Source organism: Sus scrofa, chromosome 16, assembly GCF_000003025.6.
Source record: "Sus scrofa isolate TJ Tabasco breed Duroc chromosome 16, Sscrofa11.1, whole genome shotgun sequence".
Taxonomy (NCBI): domain Eukaryota; kingdom Metazoa; phylum Chordata; class Mammalia; order Artiodactyla; family Suidae; genus Sus; species Sus scrofa.
The window spans coordinates 10,023,239-10,046,671 of NC_010458.4; the positions used below are offsets into that span (position 1 = coordinate 10,023,239).

Below are 23,433 nucleotides of genomic sequence, written 5' to 3' on the forward strand. Positions count from 1 at the left end.
TCTAATAAATAAAATGTAGACTTCAAGGTTCCTTCATTCTGAGGAGTCACATGAAGCATATACGAGTTCCATGAGAGCCTCAACAATAGTTCACCATCCTAACATCTGGATACTTGGCTACTGAAATGTTCTTCACTTTATCACTAGAATAATATAAAATTTCCTTAAAACACAATTTCATTGGCTATCAGGTCAAATCCTCGTAAAAATTAGAGCTGCAGATCTGTATCACAAATCCAGTCAATTTTAACAGTAAATCCTTAGTTATGTCTAAACCTGATGAGAACTTTGTGATTATCTAGAAACACAAAATGTATTAAATCTCAAGTAATAAGGTTTTTTCTTCACATGTATGAAAAAATGTCAAAAAGAAACTGTGTATTGAGGCTTTTGTATTTCCAGCCTGATCGATGTGCATTCTATCACAGTTCAAGTAAATATTTTTCAGATTTAATTAAAATTGTTGTAAGGCTTAAGCCAGAGAAACCTATGTAAAATATTTAGAATACTTGCAGATATATAATAAGGCCTATAGCTATCATATCTTAAAGAATCAAATATTGTACACCTTTTGCTAACTTTTTTGGACTTTTTATTTTGTGTAATAAGCTACTGAAAACTATGAAATTTTATTTGTATTTTCAACAATCCTATGATAACAAATCAACTCAAACATCTAGATAAATATTTCAGTTAATCTTTAGCAGCAGACCAATTACAATCTGGCTGACTAGGTTCAAATTATTTTCCCATCCTTACTGAAGACATGATCACATCTTTCTAGGCCTCAGTTTCTCTCTCTGTAATTGCCTTGATGTTTAAAAACTCTGACCAAAGTGCTCAGCCCTAAGACACACACAAATAAGTTATTACAAAGTCACTATATATTGTTAGTTAATTGCCACTGAAGCAGACAAAAGTAAACTTTTTCATTTTGGTATGTGTTCTTTGCAAGAGCTCCTTTTACAGTGATCCTCAATGAATTGGTCCTTTGAAGGGGAGAACAAAATAACTTAATTCACCAAGGAATTTTTTATTCTCCATAGTGAGTTAAATTCTCCGTCAACAACTTCTCAAATGATTACTCTTCATTATTCAGTTAGTAAAAAATGTAGAGAGAATACAATTTTTTCCAGTACAAACTCCAGTACAAACAAAATAAACAAAGTACAGCAGCAAAGTATATCCTTTCTTTAGTGTTGTCAACTTCAAATACAATCCCACTGTAAGGAAATTCTGATGGATAAACAATTTCATAAGAGTATGCCTGAAGCTTAAATATACTCAATTGTCTAATTGAAAATGGAATCTGCCATTTCTGGACAATGTTTAAGCAGGAAGATTAAGACAAGATTACAGACATGAAAATAAAGTAATTGATAAGTTCATTCAGAACTAGCATTAAAATATGAAAATGAGGTTTATCAAAATTCAACTCTTCTCTTTACCTTTGTGAACACAATTCTATTTCCTCCCATTAAAATACTTTCTCACACTATTTCATCTCCTTTATCCTGGACTTCTAAGAATGTATATTTTGGAGAAAAGTCCTTTATCAGATGTGTCTCTTGCAAGTACATTAAAATTCACAATATGAATGGAAAAAGAAAAAGATAAGGTAGGTTGTGCTCAAAGGATTAACTATTTTATCTTAATAAACATACTATATAACCTTATGGATAAAATGTTTTCTCCCAATTGCGAGTGAAATCTTCAATATTTTCTAAGAGAACAGGCCATAAAAATAAATTATTTTTCTCTCCATTAAATAATAAAAAATAGAATATGAAAAAGTGATTAGAGTTATATCAAACAAGAAATTGGGCTCAACATAAGGAAATAATTTTAAAGCTCACCTAAAAAAAAAAATGAATGTTTAAAGCTCACCTTAAAAAAAAGTTTATCATAAGCCATCTTTCATAAATTAATTAATTCTAACTGGCGATACCTGGTTGGTATTTAACAATGGCTAGAACTAAGTAATATTAAAAAAATATTGTAAAAGTTTAGATTATTTAAAGGTATACAGGGAACATAAGTATACAAACCAAAAAATATTAAATAAAAAAAATTAGAGATTTGGTGTACAAATGATAGAACTTGGAAAGAAAAAGCAGATAGAACTTGATATTATAAAATATTTAAAAGAAACTCCAGGAAAAAAAATAAAAAAGAGTGTGGAATTTGGACACTGAAATAGGAACTAAATGTGTTAATATGTAGGGAGTCAGCCCTATTTGTCTTTTTCACAAATGTGTTACAGTTAGTGTTCAGGACTATCCAGAGAATTATTTTTTGCGTTGTTCTTTGTATGATGTCTCCTTGCAAATGTACTGATGTCATTTAGCATCCATTAACTCCATTTATAGAAGCTAAGGAATTGAGAAGCCATTTTACCAAAAAAAAAAAAAAAAAAAAAGTATATTCTTGAATACATTGTAAGATCCTATAAAGATTATCTCTAAACACAAGGGTCTACAAACCCTTAAAAATTAAAAACACTTATTTACACATCTAGGTCTATATCTAGATCTTCTATACTCAATTAAAAAATATAGGAGTTCTCCTGCGGCACATCAGGTTAAGGATCCAGCGTCACTGCAGTGGCCAGGATGACTGTTGTAGCACAAGTTCAGTCCCTGGCCTGGGGACTTCCACATGTCATGGACACAGCAAAAATAAATAAATAAAATTTAAAACTAAAAATGCAAATGCACACATACACACGCACAAGCATTCTATATCACATTAACACGTTCCTTTATATATTAGGATAAATATCATACATCAAGAAAACATTTCAATTAAATTAATTTTGCATATAGTATTTGAGAGAACAAGGAAATATTCTTTTTGTTTTGTTTTTTTAGGGCTGCATCCACAGTGTATGGAAGTTCCCAGGCTAGGGGTGGAATCGGAGCTGCAGCCGCTGGCCTATGCCACAGACACAACAACACACAATCCTAGTCGTGTCTATGACCTACACCACAGCTCACAGCAATGCTGGATGCTTAATCCACTGAGCAAGGTCAGGGATTGAACCTACATCCTCATGGATAATAGTCGAGTTCTTTACCGTTGAACCACAGTGGGAACTCCCAGAAAAAGTGCTTTCATTTTTTGTTTTTGAAGATTGTGGTTTAAGAGCGACTACATATCTATGCAATAAGCAAAAATGATAAATACCATGATAAAGTTATATGGTATCTTTAATGAATATGAAAAAAACACAATGCTTGAAGGAAGTTACAATAAGCATTGAAGACAAATATGCTTTGCTACACAAAATGGCAGAAGTCTAGGGTGAAGGGGAAGAAATGGAGGGTGGGAGAATATTTTAATTGGCTGGAATGTAATTGTGTGAACAAACGTAAAGAGAAAAGCTGAGTGTTGATGACCCTCCTTTGCAGATTTCTTAACGCTAGTTCTGAGATTTATAATTACCAGGCTTGCATATCTGTAATCTCTCTTTCATCTCCTGGGTAGCAATTGCCCAGAAACTCAGCAGAGGTCAGACTCAGTAAGACAAATGAATGTGTACAAGCTTCAGACATGCTCTTAACAGGTAATGCATCCATCATCATCTCCCTTTTACAACGAGGTTGTATCTGTAGTTGACAATATTAAAGAAAAGCAAAACTTCTGTTGTTTATTTTTGTATGCACTGGAAAAAAATTAGCATTCTTAAAACTGAACAATATGAAAATCAACAACCCAATTAAAAATGGGTGAAAATCTTTACAAACATCTTACCAAAGAATATATACAGATGGCAAATAAGCACATGAAAAGACGCTCCACAGCATGTGTTATCAGGGAAACACTAATTGAAACCACAATGAAATAACACTTCACACTTATTAGAAAGGCCAAAATCCAGAATCCTGACAACACTGAACGCTGACAACGATGTGGAGCAAAGGGACCTCGCATTCATTGCTTGCGGAAATGCAAAATGGTACAGCTACTTTGTAGGACATTTGGTGGCTTCTTAAAAATCTATGCATACTCTTACCACACGATCCAGCAATTGAACTCCTTGGTATCGACACAAGGGAATTGACAATTTATGTCCACATTAAAAACCTACGCATGGGATATTTATACAGCTTTATCAGTAATTCCTAGGACTGAAGACAATCAAGATGTTCAACAGGCAAGTGGATAAATAAACTATAGTACATCCAGACAATAGGCTATTACTTAGCACTAAACAAACAAACAAAAACCTAAGCTATCAACCCAAGATATGGAAGAAAACCTATGTGTAATATTAAGAGAAAGATGCCAATCTGAAAAGGCCACATACTGTATAACTCCATGTATATAAGATTCTGGAAAAACTATGTCGAGAGTAAAAGGTCAGGGATAGGTGTTGGGGAGGGATGAATAGAAAGAACACAGAATTTTGGAGGCAGTGAAATGTCTGTATAATACTTAATGATGGATATATATCATGACACATTTGTTTGAAGCCATAGACTATACAACACTAAGAGTGAATCCTAAGGTTAACTATGCAATTTGGATGGTTATGATGTGTCAGTATAGGTTCATCATTGTAATACATGTACCACTCCAATGTGGGTGTTGATAATGGAGGAGGCTATGCACCTGTAGTGGCAAGGGGTAGATGAGAAATCTTTGTATCTTCTCTCGTGTTTGCTCTAAAAATAAAAAGCCTATAAATATTTTTAAAATCACATTTAATACCAATACTTATTTTTATCCTCACAATCTTGTTCAAGGAATTTCCATTGTGGCTCAGCAGGTTAAGAACCTGACTAGTATCCATGAAGATTAGGGTTTGATCCCTGGCCTTGCCCAGTGGATTAAGGATCTGGTGTTGTTGCAATCTGCATTGTAGGTCACAGATGTCACTTGGATCCTGAGTAACTGTGGCTGTGGCATAAGCCAGCAGCTGCAGCTCTGATTCAACCCCAAGCCTGAAAAATTCCATATGCTGCAGGTGTGGCCCTGAAAAAACAAAAATCTTGTTCAATAAGAGAATAACAGAGAATGGGCAACTTTTCAATTTTTTTTTTTTACTATTTAATTTAATTAATATTTTAAATAAATTACATATGTTACCCTCAGATGCCACTTGCTAAGTGACTCTCTGTTTCTTCTCAGTCTTTAAGTATGTTTTATAGGTGAGCTTAGGGTTTTGTCCACATAACAAGATTTCTGTCATATTAGAAAGAGCCCTCAAATGAAAGCCAGCTACTTTGGCAGCCTACTAATCTATGATGAAAAAATCAATTCCAATTGATTAAAAAATGTTTCCAAAAGTTCAGATTTGGGATGTAAGATAATTTTTTAAGTGGGACTCATATAGACATGTATATTTTAACAACCAGTTATTATTTACATTATATATTTATGATAAGTAATCATGGTTATACTTAATCAGTGTTACTACTTGATTTTAAGTGGTGAGATTTAATTAGACACATCAAATAAAAGGAGATAAAATAAAAAACTATCTGATTCCTCTATTAAATACTATTAACTCTCTTATCTTCCAACACTTCCTACATTGAGCAAGTTTAAAGCTGAATTGTCTATTTTTTCATTTTATACACAAAAATAATTTAAGAGATTTTATTTTGAAATTTGTTCATAGGATAAATAAGAATTTTACACATTTGCAACAGAAGAAAGGTAGCACATACTGAGCATAATTATCCACTAAAATCTCTCTGTAACTTCAATCACTTTTATCCAAAATAAATATTAATTCCCACTGTAACTGAATAGTCACTTGTTTTAAAATTCATTTCTTGAGACTGCCATTGTGAAAACCCCCACTTCACTAATGGTAGGTACACTCTTAGTTGATATTCACTTGAAAGAGCATCAAAGAATATAGACTACTAGAGGCAGGAAATCTAAAGGCAAAGGCTAGGGAGTTCCCTTGTGGCACAGCAGGTTAAGGATCTGAAATTATCACTGCAGCGGCTTGCGTGGCTGCTGTGGCACAAGTTCCATTCCTGGCCTGGGAACTTCTGCATGCTGCAGGCAGAGACAAAAATTAAAAAAAAAAATACAAAGGCTAGAAAAGTAAAGAAAACAATAATTAGAAGTTAAGTTCAGGGTAAGGGGAGTCAGTACAGGGTATATTTGGGGGCATAACACCTAATGAAATCTTTCTTCTAAGCTGTCTCAGTGTTTGATCGAGGTCATTGCTTTCTGATTCTTTGCAGTGCTCAGTGATGATGCAGTAATAATATCAATCAAATACCCAGTGGTATAGTAAAACCTAGTCTTAAATTAACCCTTCACACAAAAGTCCTATGAAAAGAGAGTAAAGCAAAAGAAAATAAAACAAACAGATTGTCACTTCAATGCTTATTTTTTACAATATATTTTATAATAATTCTTAAGTGAGCAAATACACTTTCAGACCAAGAAGAGATGATTTATACCCCACATTCCTCAACTGACATGATTCAAATTTATTGCTCACTCTAAGGATGTGGAAGTAAGACAACTTTCATGTTGATTCAAAAGCACTCTGTCTTTTGAAAACCCCTCATGGGGATCAATTAGATCCATCTATGTCTATAGCTGTAGAGTCAGCCTGTTACCTATTAGAAATAGGACTAAGCATACAGCTTTATTTCACTTGTCTGACACTGGTGTCTGTGACTTTAAAAACAAACAAACAAAAGAACAAAAAAAATAAAGAAAATAGACTTGCAACTGGAGATTTCTCTAAAATGTAGCCTTTTTTTATTCCTCACACCAGGAGCTTGACTCTAAATATTTTCTAATATTTAGAAGTTTGTGATTCTTACCTTATGTTTATTTTTTTCCTCATAGACTCTCTAATTCTTTTTTAATTTTTAAGCATTCCATTAAAATATTTTCTTCATCTCTGACCTCCTCACACTTTGATCATTATTCAAAAATAGAATAGGTAGTAAATTAAACAACTTAGCATGTTCCCTAAAATATCCTGTGACACTATGTCCTACAGTTCTTGTTCATTGAACAGTAGTTTCAATCCATATTTATGTTTTTATTACTTTGTTCACAACCTTCGATATTTCTTCTGCACCATTCACATTCCTGAAATGACCTGTAAATCTATTCACCAGGCATTTTCCACTTTCACCCTTACCGGCAGCACATTCAGGGTATTCAGGGGCAAGATTGATGAACGATGACAGGTTAATGTATAACAAAAACTAATGTAGCAGATTCTTGAGAATGCCCCTCTGAGCACTGGTAATAAATAGACTTTTCTGGAGTTTAACTGAAAGTGAATCATCTTGTAATATGGGCATAGAGAACAACTTGAACCCATTGAGGAAATTAGCCAGCATTCAACTTGATGTGCAGGGATGCTCAATAATTGCTATTTTTCTTCCCTTTCCCAAGATAGATGTGCTCTTTAGTCTTCTCGTGATCACAGACATGCTTCAAGAGGGAAAGTACTCAAGCCACTTTGGGGGATGGATTCAGATTAATACAAATCACAGAGCTTGTAATCTCTCAAGCCATTTCCTGAGATTTTACCCTATGCTATGAATGTGTTGAGGCTACTGCTGAATGATGGGTCCTTTAATTACTCTATGGCTTAAAATCTTCTGAGATATGTGTCTATGTATTTTCCCTATATCAACAGAGTAGTACTTTACTTTAAAAGCCTAATTAATATTTTCTTTGGTTTGGTGTCTGTATACTAAATTCCATTCTTTTAGAGTTAAAAGATTCAAAACAAATCATGTTTTTCTATCTTTTTTCTTCCTCCCTCTCTCTCTCTCCCTTCCTCCCTCCCTCTTTCTCTCTTTCCTTCTCTCTCTCTCTCTTTCTCTCTTTCTTTTCTTTCTTTCTTTCTTTCTTTCTTTCTTTCTTTCTTTCTTTCTTTCTTTCTTTCTTTCTTTCTATCTTTCTTTCTTTCTTTCTTTCCCTCTCTCTCTTTATTTTCTTTCTTTCTTTCTCCCTCTCTCTCTCTCCCTTTTTTTGGTCCTTTCTTTCTTTCCTAGGACTTAGAGGAATGTAGGCATGTGGCAGGCATTAAGCATACAGAAGAAGCAAAGAAACGTCAGCATTAAGTCTCAAAATCTCTTGTAGAATAGATGTGTGAGGGAGAAAAAGGGTACCCCACAGTTTCAGCAGTGCTAGTGGAGTTTATAGGTTGGGGGGATGTTTTCTTACTCTTCTCACTCTATTGATTGCTTTGTTGACTCACCACCCAGCCTCCTTAGGTCACTAAGGAGCTCCTTGCCGAATCTGAGCTTGGAGGAGTTCCACAATACAGCCTTCCTTAAGACTGACTCCAAATGTACTTCCATCAGCAGACACACTTGTCATAGTCAAAAAATGAACTGCAAATTTAAAAGGCTAAAACAATCTTTTCAAACACTAACTTTGGGTAGCGGACAGAGATGTCAGAATAACTGAAACATGTGTTATATATCTATGATATTTCAGGCTCTGGGAAAGTATCTTAATACCATTATTCACAAGAATCCTCCTTTTAAGCTGTGTTATTGAATCCCTTTTTGAATGAGATATTGAGGTTGGTCAGCTTGAAGGACAAGTCCAATATTATATCACTGCCAAACTCGGTAACAAGAATTAATGTCAGATGTTTTTGACCAAATCCTATGGCTTTTCCTCTATTTCTATACTTACCATGCAAAGTCATTTTTCAACATTATATGCTATAACTAAATCATTCATGCAAGTCTGGTCTGAGCTTTTTGTTTTCTTTCTTTTCTTTTTCTGACACACAGAAAATATTTCTTTTTCTTACCTAACGGCACTGCTGCCCACATCGAGGTCTTGGGCAGTGACGGCCCCAATGATGGTCCCAACTGGAGTGTCCTCATACACCTCCATGGTGTACAGCGGCTTGCTGAAGACCGGCGGCTCGTCCACGTCCAGCACGCTGATTTTCACTGTGGCTGTGTCTTTGAAAGGGCCGGCGGAGTGAAACCGGTGGTCAAGGTGGAGGTTGGACGCCTCTACTTTAAAAGTGTAAGCCTTCTTTGTTTCAAAATCTAATGGCTGTAGCGAGGACAAATCGCAAAGTAGGAGATACGTTCATATAGGGTGTAGCAAAGATGGTGAACACTGGGCAGGGCAACTTGCAAGTTCATATCAAAAATTCATTTGTCTTTATAATTAGCAGGTAAATACAAGTTACGTATTTTAAGGAGAGACTCGACCAATTGAAGAAGTGTCGGAGTAACTTATAATCAGTTGTATACATTAGAATGACATATAGGCACACATATGTGCTGGGTAGGGTTTATTCCTTTTATGTGAGTAGTTAAAAGAGCAAGAGCTCAAGTACCCATGAAGAGAAGCATTTTCTGCTCTTAGCCAATGCTGACATCTAGTGGAATTAAGTGGTAATTAAAAACAACAAAATTGAAATGATTATTATTGAAAAATTGATTAATTTTTAGAATCCAGCTAAAAATTTGGCATAAAAATATGTTTTTTTCTTAGACCATTATTCTTATTTTGACAATGATATCCTTTTCTATTAAATACTTTTGAATGTCTAAGTCTTTATGCTAATAAAGGACTGTATCCACATTTAAGGCACACAGTAGCAATTAAAAGAATTTTAGTCCTTTGTGTTCTAAGCATTACGTATATAATTAGTGGGTACTGCGATGCAGCATCAGGAAATATGACCAAGAATTAAGGTTTTGAGTATATATGATTAAAGAAGAACATGAAACAAGATATTTGGATGTGGTTTGTTCCTGGAATCAGTTTCTTGTTTTTTTGCTTAACACTGCTTATATTTCTTTTTTCAATATTAGTTTTATGTTCCAAATAACTGAAAATATTATACTATAGAAATATGATGTAGCTGTGGTGCTTTATTGAAATGAAAACTTTAATAAGGTCAGTGGCTCTAACCCATCATCTATGAAAAGCCAAGATGATGTGAAATTAGCATGTCCACAGTTATTTTCTGGGACCTTTAGGAGTTTGTTTGCTAAATTAATCCCTTCTTGTATGACTCCAGTGATTTTCTAATTGCTGTGTAAACACATCTTTTTTTTTTTTTTTTTTTTTTTTTGCCTTAGTACACCTGGAGGAAAAAGTAGTTATATTTCTCTTTTTCAAGGACAAAACTGCTGTTTTATGCATTTCCTGTGAAGAAGGGAAAAGAAAAGAAAAAAAAATTACTGTGAAATCTTCAAAAACTCACAAGTCTATAAAGTTTACTATAACAAACAGTAACACTTCTTGGACTTGACAATAAGCCTCTTTCACAGTAATTTTCATTCAGGGGAGTCTATTCTTATTTTCCCTGTAATCATTCTGTTTATTTTGTTAATTCATCCAATTTTTATTCTTGTACTTATTTGCCTTGAACTCAATGCTTCTTTTACTTTTTTATATCTATTCAACTCATACAGGTTGACATATGAGTTGACTTTCTTCAATTTCCATCATCTTCTTGTTAAGAATTTTTATTTATTTTAAAGCCAATATAAGTAAAGTTATGCATACCATGCCATGGTTGATATCCAAGCTATTGGTTACATGGATAGAAACATAATATCTAGAAAAAGAGAAGGTCCCCTTATGTTACTGCTTTAATACCACAATTTGAATATGGTGTTTGTTAAAGGAATCAGGTTTAAGAAATGACAACCAACTTCCAGAATAGGATAGCAAAATATTATTCAGACCAAAAATACAAACTGCTATGATTCCTGGGAATGTTTATCCTGGAATGAATAAGATCGAGGTAAAAAGGACAAGTCTTTTCAAATATTGATGGTCTATCAGGTTAATGTCAGTCAGGCTTATTCTATAGGTCTCTCAACAGGGAATTAATAATTTAAAATATTAAATATGGTAACTTTAAATTTTAGAAAAGAAATCTCTAACAAATGAAATCAATTCAGAAATAATGTTAAAAAAATTATTGATTGCCTACATGGCGATAAAACCAGGAACACATTCTGGGGAGAAAGAAAAAGGCAAAGTGAGACTTGCATTCTCTCTCTAGATTTAACACAGAGAATAGTGATAAACATCACCTTGTCTAATGAATGAGCTGATTGAAGAAGTACTAAGTAGAGACATTATTTGATGTATTGAAGGGAAATAAGATGCCTTAAGAGATACCTGAGTGATATATAATTGATAAGGCTGTACAAGCTAATTCAAGTTAGAGAACATTTAAAAATACTTTGTGTTTTTTGTAAACTCTACATGCTTGATGAATGTTAAACAGTATAAATTTTATCATAGTTATCCCTAACTTCCAGTGTAAGACAATTTTGACTTTATCACTTTTGCTCTTCTTGCCTAGAAAGCTATTTGAGCTGGCCTGGCTCATATTTACTCTCTTTTTGGCCCAGAATTAATTTCTCTGAAATGGTAGGCATTAACACCAATGGTTCTTCCTTTCCCTCTCTGCTCCTCCTTGACATAGGGATGCTCTGATTGTCTGTGGGAATAAGCAAATTCTTTCTAGACAAGACCTCAGTTTTATTTACCAACTTTATTAACATTAGGAGCTATCTGGTGGACTTGACTCCCTATTTCCAAGTCCATTTCAGGCTGGAAATGAAAGGAGACTTCCGTTTCTACATCTTGTTTTAGAACATCAGACATTGTCTATGCTTTTTAAGAACTCCTGAACTGTCACAGCAGACAAATATTTAGCGGTCAGGGAGATAAAGAGTGAAATGAAAGAAATTTTTGGTACACACACAGTTTGTTTTTATTTCTGTTTTTTTTTTTGTTTTGTTTTATGACTACAAAGTTATATCCTGCAGTGATCAAAGCACTGAAGAAAACTGTAGGAAAAATGCCACAATAACATCCTAGATGACCTTATCTCTTTGTGACCCTGGCCCTTAGTCAATGACACTTTATAAAATCATATAGCTCAGAAATTGCAAAGGAACCCATACTGAGCTCTCTCTAGCTGACTTTATCCAACTCACCCAACAGACTACCCTTCACTTTTGGTGGATGGGGGTGAGGTGGGATGTGCTGAGGAATGAAATTCATCTAACTTGACAATCAACAAAAACTCTATTATTTGAAATAAGCATAGGAAAGAAACATGATTTTTTGTTATTGTTAGGAAATGAATCATATTCTAGAACAGAAGTCCATTATTATGAAGTGGAGCTAATTTTCTCTTGCACAATAAATAGAAAACTTTGTGATACTGCTTGAGGCACATTCAATTTTATAAACCTTTATAGAAAAGTAAGAAAAGGATTGATTAAAGAGAATTTTGTTGAGTAGCTCCTTTCTCCTAAGCATGTTTCAATAAAGGAAGGTTAATAAAACAGATTTTTCAGGAAACAATTCACATTGTAGGGAGTCACATGGTAAAAAACAAAACAAAACAAAACAAAACTTAAATGTGGAGAAATGGATATATTTAATTGTTCTTTAGACTATAAAGTGAGGAATTGGGCAAGATATGTTTGTTTGTTTGTTTGTTTGTCTTTGCCACTTTCTCTGCATTTATTTTGCCAGTCCAGGTCACGAAAAACTACATAAAAATACTAGAATGATTATTGATTTTCTCACTTCAAAGAGGGGTGAGCAATTTTTGGCATAAAATACAGGAGAATAATGAGTTCCAAATTTGGCTCAGTGGTAACAAACCTGACTAGTATCCACTAGGACGCAGGTTCGATCTCTGGCCTCGTTCTGTGGATTAAGGATCTGGCATTGCCATGAACTGTTGCGTAGGTCACAGATGAGGCTCACATCCCATGTTGCTGTGCCTGTGGCATAGGCCGGTAGCTACAGCTCCGATTTGACCCCTAGCCTGGGAACTTCCAAATGCTGTTGGAGCGCACCCGCCCCCACCAAAAAAAGACCAAAAATCAAAACAAAAACAAACAAACAAAAAAAACCCGAGAAAATAAGTCCCTGTGTTATCCATGCCTCATCACACCTCTAGATAATGTTGAATGCAAATGAATAGTTAGAGTTATATTCTAAGGAATTCAAAAAAAAACAGCTTTGGTAGAATTCCAGGGTGTTCCCAAGATTCTCACCCCGAAGGACAAGATAATCTCTTCTATAATCTTTTATAATTTGCTGCCCTTGAGTATACAAGGGGGCCTTTGAATTGAATGGTATAATCAATTCATGGATAAGTTTTGTGAAGAAATAAATGATGCAAATGTAATCAAGGTCCTTAATCAATTAACATTGAGTTAATTAATTACATGAGGTGGTTTTTTTTGGTTTGGTTTGGTTTTGGTTTTGGTTTTGGTTTTCTGGCAGGGTCTGATGTGAGCCTTAGAAGAAGGAGGCACTACAGATAATTTCTTCCTGGCCCTGAAGAAGTAAATTTGTGATGTAGGAGCACACCTGACAAGTGCCTAGGGGGGGCCTATGGAACTGAGACTGGACTGTCCATGAAAAATATCCCTGCCGTATCAGTAAACAAAGGATGTTGCAGCCATCAAGTCATCACATCACAGCTGCCCCAACGGTGAGCTTGAGGCAACTCAGGATAGAAACAGGATGCCTGCCATCAAGCCATCATCCACTGCAGCCACCTTCCAATGGTGGTGCACCCTGAGGAGACTCAGAATGGGGACACACAGGATGCTGGCCCCAGAGAGCTGAAGTACATATCAAAGGAATATTTCAATAAGCTCAGACGTTTGCCTATCCTTATACATGGAAAGGCACTAAATTCATTAATTTGAGATGTCTAGTTTTCTTTAATTAACAGAAATCTCTTGATGTTCTGACAACCTGGTCTTTGTTGAAAAAACTCTTATATATCCTGGCCCCTCCCTTACCACTTCAGAGCATCTCTCAGAGCTATCTAAGAAGCTGTACCCCAGGTTTAAGTCCTCGGTTGTCTGCCAAATAAAACATAATTCTCAACTTTTAGGTTGTGCATTCTTTCTCACTCAACAGGATCTTGGTCAACAGCCAGCCAAAAAAGTAGGGACTCAGTCATAAAGGCACAAAGAGGAGTTCCCATAGTGGCGCAGCAGAAACAAATCTGACTAGGAACCATGAGGTCGTGGGTTCGATCCCTGGTCTCACTCACTGGGTCAAGGATCTGGCATTGCCGTGAGCTGTGGCGTAGGTAGCTGACATGGCTCAGATCTGATGATGCTGTAGCTGTGGGTAGGCTGGCGGCTACAGCTCTGATTGGCCCCCTTGCCTGAGAACCTCCGTATGCCGCAGGTGTGGTCCTAAAAAGACAACCCCCCCAAAAAAAGGCACAAAGAAATGATTTCTGCCAACAACCAGTCATCTTGAAAGACTCTAAGCCTCAGATCAGTTGCAGCCCTGGTCTGATTTCAATCTGGAAGACCTTGAGCAGAAGACTCACTTACAATATACTCTGACCCACAATAGCTTGAGCTTTCATCAGTCTTTAGACTACTACTCTTCTAGATTGCTTCAGTGTTTATGATGAACATGTATCATTTTCACCATCACTGTACAGTCCTCATTCTTAAGAAAATGTCTCTTTTAGAAATGATTTATGATATGATTGAAATATGAGAAAGTAGCTTTAGGGACTTGTACTGTAGTAGAATCATATACATTTAAAATATGAGCATTGGAGTTCCCGTTGTAGGGCATCAGGTTAAGAAACTGACCAGTATCCATGAGGAGGCAAGTTCGATCCCTGGTCTCACTCAGTGGGTTAAAAATCCTGCTTTGCCATAAGCTGTGGCATAGGTCACTGATGCAGCTGGGATCTGGCATTGCTATGGCATAGGCTGGCAGCTGCAGCTCCAATTGAACCACTAGCCCAGGAACTTTCACATGCCATAGGTACAGCTATCAAAAGAAAAAAATATATATACATATGTGTGTGTGTGTCTAAGACTAATAGGTCCTTGAACAGAAATGCTGACACTTGGGGAAACGAGTAGGAGGGATCAACTTGACCAGAGGAATTCAGAAAGTTTTTGCTAAGACATGGGTGAGAGCCATGTTAAGGAACAGGGGAAAGTTAATAGAGATGCCTCTGTGGTGAGGCGCCTTCAGTGCAGAAGGAAGAATAGCACAGCGTCTTCAGTAGAAATTGTGATGAATATGGTATGGTTGGAATGCAGTGTGTGTGTGTGTGTGTGTGTGTGTGTGTGTGTGTGTCTGTGTGTGTGTGTGTGTGTCTCTATTCAGGAGATGGTAATAGAAAAATATGCTATTTGCTCTTTATCTTACTAGTGATGAGGACCAGAAACAGATTGCTGTATGAGAGCAAGATCAACCGATGTAGGTTTCAATCTATCACTCATGAGGGAAATGGATGAACATAAGGCGAGGGGCTCAAAGAACATTGCAGTGGTTGAAGGGAGTAAAGAGAATGGTTGTTAGGTCAGCTAATGGGGAGCACAGGAGGGAAATTTTAACCCAAGTTTAGGAGGAATCAGTTTCTTGCCCTACTTGGCTAGGGGAGCAGGAGGGGTCAATGGTAGTGAAAGTAGCCTAATAAAAAGCCTAGATTTCTGCTTTAAGGTACTGCAGAAGAAGTGGGGCTTTATCCAGGAAGGAGGAAATATGAACAGGCATATTTGTTGGGAGAAGAGAAGGAATTTGGCTTTAGGCATTTTAAGCTTGAAAAGACTATAACACACACAAGTTAAAATGTCTACAAGGCAGCAAACAATCTTCATTGGTTATGTCAATTTGGGAACTAATTCAGAATTGATAGGACTGGGGAAGTTAGGTGAGATGTTTAAAAAAGACATACTTGCAAAAACAGGAACATAATACTTACAGAATCAAAAAACACCACTTATTTTTCTTTGAAATTTTCATTTCAGACTGGCAAAAAAATAGGAATGTGTTAAACTTAATAAATTAAGGTGTATGTTTGTCCTATATAACAGGTGTTCCTAATTTTATTTTTTTCTACGAGTTACTCAAAACTCAGCCACATGGTGGTGCTATGCTACAAATCATCTGATATGAATTCTCTCCCTTGCTCTTGAAGACAAAAAAGATGAGTTTTAGTGACTAACAGGACATATGTAAAATGTCCAATGGGACTAGTGAGACCAATGCGATCAGTGAGAGTTTAGCCTACTTATTAAAAATCCTAGTGAAGTATAAAGTATTTTGTCTCTTGTTTTTAAGGAAAAAGAACATGGTTCTCCTTTGGATTCTCTGTTATAAGAGTTACGGTTATTTGAAATTAATAATATTACCAAGTAACGGCAAAATAGTAATCATTTTTAATTTCAAACAACTTTTACCTATTTTAAAATAAATAGAGAAATCACTTTATCATTCTTTATTTTAAACAGTTGCTATCATTATTTACTAGTTTCTGATAGATATTTTGTAGAAATAGTATGGAACTGTTTGAGAAATTATGCAAGACATTCAGTTGTCCTTTTGCATAAATTTAAATATTCACTAATTGACTACATTTTTTAATCAGTAACATGAAAACCACAGTGCATCTACAAATAAATAGGTATTTTCAGTCCTTAAATGTTTTTAATTTATATCTATACCTAATGAATATATATTTATATCCAATGAGTATATATTTATCCTCACTTGTATGGTAGGGAAAAAACTGACTAAAATTGCACTTCATTCGGTTTTCACTTAAGAATGAAATTTCTGAGAGTTCCCATTTTGGCTCAGTGGTTGAGAACCCAAATAGTATCCATGAGGATGAGGGTTCAATCCCTGGCCTACCTCAGTGGGTTAAGGATCTGGAGTTGCCCTGAGCTATTGTGTAGGCCGGCAGCTGCAGCTCCAATTCGACTCCTAGTTGAGGAACTTCCATAAGCTGCAGGTGTAGTCCTAACAAAAAAAAAAAAAAAAAAGAATTAAGTTGCTGAATTTAAAACACCTTATTCTCTCATTTTAAATGTAGACCATCTAATAATTTTTAGGTGTGATACATTTTAAAGTTTTATTATCCTCATTCTGTTATGATTTCTACTGTTAAAATACTTAACCATGTGTAGGGCACTTTTTATTTGTTCCTACTTTGTTCAGTGCAATAGGACATAAGTATGAAGTAAGAATAGTTTGTTTCTTGAAAAAAAAATCGTGTGCCTTAGAGAGATATATAAAGTTGCATAATGTTATTCTGAATTCAAAGTGACACAGTGAAATGGCATCTTGTCACAGTACTCATAAATTGAATCCAAGTTGATGTTTAAAAAAATAAAATAAAAATGCCTTTTTTCATTCTTCTCAGCTCATACAAACCTGACCATCATTTTTATCTACTTATACCCTCCCTCAATGGAGAAAGAGGAGAGAGGGAAAAATATTAAAGGAAAAATAAAGATTTAGGAGATAAAACTATGATGAGAAATGTGTTTCAGAGAATTTTTAGCGTTTTTATTTTTAAGAGAGTTCTAAAAGAAAAACTCTCTGAAAAAAAGAATATCATGATATTTAAAACAGTACATATTCAAATGTAAAATATGTATTTTTAGACTTCCTAGATACATGTAATAAACCTAAGAAGATAATTTCTATATGAATTTGATTTTACATCAAAACGCTTCATTGCAATTCTATGGCAAGGTAATGAAGGGAAAAGTTTCAAAAAGTAATTTTAAGATCATTATGGAACCAAAATACTACTGCTGATATCACATACATATTTATTATTGTACATCTACTTCTTCTGGACTCTGATAAAGTTAGCTTTCTGAGAACTCTCTGAATATATGCATAAATAATTCTATAATATGATCTTCACTCAAAAATATTAAAGAACTGGTGGGCCAACAGGTACATGAAAAGATGCTCAACATCACTAATCATCAGGGAAATGTGAATGAAAACCACAATGAGACATCACCTCGTACATGCTAGATTGGCTACTATCAAAAAAAAAAATAAGTGTTGGAAAGAATGTGGAGAGAAAGGAATCTTTGTGCACTGTTTGTGGGAAAGTAAATTATTGTAGTCATTATGGGAAAAAAAATGGAGGTTCCTCAAAAAGTTAAAAATTGAACTGACTGTATGATCCAGCAATGCCACTTTTGAGTGTTTATCCAAAGAATACAAAACATACTAACTTAAAAAAAATATATGCAACCCTTATGTTCATTGCAGCATGATTTACAACAGCCAAGGTTTGGAAGCAACCCAGATGTCCACTGAGAGATGACTGGGTAAAGAAAATGTGGGGAGTTCCCGTCGTGGCGCAGTGGTTAACGAATCCGACTAGGAACCATGAGGTTGCGGGTTCGATCCCTGCCCTTGCTCAGTGGGTTAACGATCCGGCGTTGCCGTGAGCTGCCGTGTTGGTTGCAGACGCGGCTCGGATCCCGCGTTGCTGTGGCTCTGGCGTAGGCTGGCGGCTACAGCTCTGACTCAACCCCTAGCCTGGGAACCTCCATATGCCGCAGGAGCGGCCCAAGAAATAGCAAAAAGACAAAAAAAAAAAAAAAAAGAAAAAAAAAAAAAGAAAATGTGGTATAAGCAGTCATCCCTTGGTTTCCACAGAGGATTGGCTCCAGGACCCACTGCAGCTGCCAAAATCCAAAGATGCTCAAATTCCTCATAGGAAAGGATGTAGTATTTGAATATAACCTATGCACATCCCTCTGTATACTTGAAATATTCTCTAGATTACTTATAATTTCTAATACAGTGTAAATGCTATGTAAATAGTTTCAGAGTAAGGCAACTTCAAGTTATGCCTTTTGGAACTTTCTGGAATTTTTTTTCCTACATATTTTCAATCTGTAGTTGACTGAACCTTGGATGTAGAAACAGCAGATATAGAGATGCTGAATAAAATCTTGCCACTTAGGACATGGACGGACCTCCAGGGCATTATGCTTGGTGAAATGTCAGACAAGGAAAGACAAATATCATGATTTCATTTATATATGGAATCTAAAACAAAACAAAAATAGAAAAAAAAACTAGCTTATAAATGCAGAGAATAGATTGGTGGTTGGCAGAAGTGGTCGTTGCTAGAAGGTGGGTGAAATGAGTGAAGTGAGCCAAAAGGTACAAAATTCTAGTTCTAAAATAAGTCATCAGAATGCAAGATACTGTATGGTGACTCTGAATTAATAATACTATATTGCATATTTGAATGTCCCTAAGAAAGTAAATCTTAAAAATTCTCATCACGAGAACAAAAATTTGTAACTGTGGTGATAGTTACTAACTATACTTATTGTGGTGATCATTTGCAATATACACAAATATTGAATTATTATGTTGTACATCTGAAACTAATGTTGTGTGTCAGTTATACTTCAATAAAAATAAAGAATTGCCAATGTTTAAATTAATTTTGAGTTTTTGTGGGCTTTATCCAACTGAATATTTCGTCATTATTTGCAGGAAAATGTACTGCCATACCCAAGTCATATGTCTATATATGTGTGTGTGTACATACACACACACATATGCACCCAAAACAATACACACATGAGATATGTAGATAGGGCAGGTAGATATATGGATAAAGAAGTGATTTTGAAATTTTGTTATGAAAATGTTCTATGAGTTATTGTTTTAAATGTTTAAAAATGTAGTGAGTTATTTTTTAAAGATTTACAAATGTGGCCTGTAGATTGAAATTTTCTTTTCTAACAGAATAAGAGGTTAGCTGGTATGTACTGCCTTTGGTATTTTCTTACTTAGAGAGTAAAACAAATTAGAGTACTAAAAATCCATTCAAATCCTTGATGTAATTTACCAGATGACAAGAATATTAATAAGAACCCGCTTCAAGGAGTTCCCACTGTGGCACAATGGGTTAAGGATCCTACTTCAGTGGCTCAGGTAGCTGTGGAGGCCTGGGTTTGATCCCCAGACCATCAATGGGATATAAAGGACATGAAATTGTCATTCAATCCCTGGCTCAGGATCGTCCATATGCCCTGGATATGGCCATTAAAAAAAAAAAAAAAAATCTGCTTGGACTGTTTCTTTAGAATCTAGCCAGAATTTCACCATTTCTCACAACTTACATTGCTACAAATATCATGGTCTATATCTCCTTCACTGGTTTCCTGGATTATTTCTATAATCTCTTAACTAATCTATTTCTATCCTCTCCTCTAGTCATCAATGACTAGGGAGTCAATGTTGAGTAGAAAAGCCACAGTCTCCTGGCTTTATCAAGGGTGAGGATAATCTAGAAAATTCACCATAGGCTTCTCATATCATGTTTTTGTTCTTTTTTGTTGTTGTTTTTGTTGTTTGTTTTTTTTTGCTTTTCAGGTCCACACCCACAACATATGGAGTTTCCCAAGCTAGAGGTCTAATCTGAGCTACCTGCCTGGCCTATGCCATAGCCACAGCAAGTGCCAGATCAGAGCCGCGTCTGTGACCTATACCACAGCTCACAGCAACAGTGGATGCTTAACCTACTGGGCGAGGCCAGGGATTGAACCCGCAACCTCATGTTTCCTAGTCGCATTCGTTTCTACTGTGCCACAATGGGAACTCCCTCATATCATGTTTTTATTCAAGTCCTCTGCCTGGCTTGCAAAGATCTCCATGATGGGACCTTTGTCTGCATCTTTGACCTGATCTCCAGTTATGGACCCCTCCATTCACTGTACTCAGTCCAATCGGCTCTCTTGCTCAGTACACTCCCTTCTCAGGGATTCTGCAACTGATGCTCAAACACTCTGGAACATACATCATTCAGATACCATGTGGATCATGTTTTCCTTCCTTCAGGACTCTGCTGAAATTTCTTCCTAACAGACATGACTTTTCTGACCACCGTATTGTAATATAGCCACCACCTTCTATTTTACTTATTTTTACTCTGCCTTACGCTTTTCAAACTTAACTTTGACACTAATGACAAGTGCTTTTAAACTTGTTTACTATTTAACTTGCCAAACTGAGTGGTAGTTCTTTGAGCAGAGGGAATAAGCCTGTTTCCTTCACTGCTCCACCCCCAGATCCAGAGTGGGTCCCATAAATATTCATTGAATGAAGGAGTGAATTTAGTTATGGATCCCAAGCTTTATTTAGATAACAAATTTTATGCCAGCAAAATGGACAATGATTATTCATCCACTGCAGGAGGAAAAAATATATATAAATATTATTTGGAGATATAATTTTGAGACTATTTTACACAGTATGTAAATCAATTTAACATATAATAATTTCATAATTTCACAAATATTAATTTGAATTTAATTTAAAAATAGAATATTTTCAAAAAATTAAACAAAATCGATATAAAATGAACAAGACTCTCTTTTTATGATATTTTCATGCTTAAAAAGCAGAAGATATATACCTCTTGCTTTAGTGACTATGTATAGTAATTAAATACTTATAACTAAATTATTACTTTCAAAGATTAATCCACTTTGACATAGTAATAGGAAGGCCTTTGGTTAGCACTCCACTCCCTTTTTCAATTGTGTTAAAAAATAAAAAGAATGTCCTACATTTTTCTGATTGACACACATTGATTATTTATTGTCATAGATGGTAAGTGTAAATCAATACAAAATCATATATATGAATAAAAATGCATTTATTATAGCTACAAATATATAAATATTATATGCAATGTAACTTTTTGATACCTCAATTTTACTTAGTAAACATACTTAATCTCAAACCTAAATCTTATGAATCATTGATAAAAAAGATTTTCTATCATTTCTCATATTACCAAGAGAACTTATATTTATTTAATTTGAATTAATGTCTTTATACCTTTTAAGCATTGGTATGTTTTGAGATCATTTTTAAAAATTTTAAAAAATTAAGTGACAAAACTTTTAAGGAATTTATTTCTGAATAGAAAAGAGAAAAATAAGCAAAACTACAACAAAAATAATGGACTAAAAATTAGACACAAATGTTTTATCTAGGTGTACTTTGAAAATTCAGCATAAATGCATAATTTTACTGGGATCACATGATTAAACCGATTTCTAGCAGAGTACAATTTACATACAATAGAGGGATTAAAAATGATAAATCATCTATACAAAAACTCTTTCTTTTCAAGTTTATTTTTACTACCACATATATGATTTGTTTCTTTGTTAAAATTGAGAGTTCCTGTACAAATATGGGAACAGCAGCACGATTAATGAGATTGAATGCAAAAACACTTTTGGTAGGTTAAAATAATCACAAGTATTAAATGTGTACGATATACCACATTTGGGGATGAATAGAGTGCACTTTGCTATAAGGAGAAGGGAAAACAGTACTAAATTAAAGGACCTTCATTCTTTTGCAGGTGTCCCATTATTGGAAATTCCCATAACTTCCTTCATTGTTATAGAAATCACCTACATATCTCAAATATAATCATGATTTTTCTCTTTCTCATATTTACATACTCCTTCACGGACTATCTGAAAAAGACAAACTGCGTATACTGAGTCAATGACTTGTTTGTATTTCTTTGAAATTTGCTCTCCTTTTCTGTAATCCTCTTTTCTACAAATCCAGTTAATGCTACTAAATGGCTCCTCATCACATTCCACTTCCTCTCATTTTTTGCTCTCTCTATCTTGTTAATTTTTCTTTTTACTTACTTGGTCATAGCCCCCTCAAGACCAGCATTACCCATTCTCATTTCCTCCACGCCTCCAGTAGCACAGCTTGCCCATATCAGAATTCTCCCACTGTGAGGTCCAGGCCCATAAACAATGTATGAATTTGATATTTATAGTCTCAAAAAAGTAATACAAGGGGCCAGACAAAGCCTAGTGTGCTTAGAGTTTACTTCCAGATCTTATTTTTTAATGAATCTTTCTAAGTTTATAAGGAAAACATTAAATTAGAAGTAAACTCTGGTAAGACTTTTTAAATGACTTAAGCAAATTAACATTCTCATTGTTTCAACATAAAATATATTCCTGTTAAATCACTGAATAAAAATGTCTCTGGGAGTGAAGACTTCATAGTCACCTGGTCTTTTTTAAATTGAAAATATTGCTAATTGAAGGAAAATTAAAATTTCTGTCATTTTCAAATTTTAAACTTTCTGTTCTTTCATTTTTATTGGATAATCACTATCCAAAAATACATCTCTGTACCTTTTTTAATTTGATGACTCCTTCTTGTGTATCCTCATCTGTGACGATGTCAAACAAATTTCCCCCATCTCCTGGAACAATATTGTATTCAATCTCTGCATTTTGTCCAAAATCAGGGTCCACAGCTCTTATTCTTCCAATAGCTGAACCAATAGGAGAAGACTCAGGAACTTTCAGATGGAAGATGCCTGATGAGACATGTAATTTTTGTTGACAGTGGAATTAGCAAAGTGTACCAGTAAGATTACCAGGTTTGAAAAATATAGTCTACAGAAAATAAATCAACTATATAAGATAATAGTGCAAAATTGAAAGGCAGTTTGCTGTCCAAATTTAAGGAATTAATCCAAGTTAAGGACTGCAATTAGGAGTAATAATTTCACTTTTCACTGCAATAGATCTTGTTGTAGAATTTTAAGCGGTCATTATAAATAGCAGAAACTATTAAAAT

At 34.9% G+C, this 23,433-nt stretch overlaps 1 protein-coding gene across 5 annotated transcripts in view; it reads right to left on the reverse strand.

The window, feature by feature from the left end:
- The window catches only part of CDH12 (cadherin 12), a 989,731-nt gene that overhangs the window by 37,480 nt on the left and 928,818 nt on the right, over positions 1-23,433 (reverse strand). For all 5 annotated transcript variants that reach the window (XM_021077038.1, XM_021077037.1, XM_021077036.1 and 2 more), the window contains 2 exons: positions 22,983-23,170; positions 8,768-9,021 (listed from right to left, as the gene is read on the reverse strand). In XM_021077038.1, coding sequence (XP_020932697.1) covers positions 8,768-9,021; positions 22,983-23,170 — 442 coding nt within the window. The remainder of the gene's footprint in view (positions 1-8,767; positions 9,022-22,982; positions 23,171-23,433) is intronic.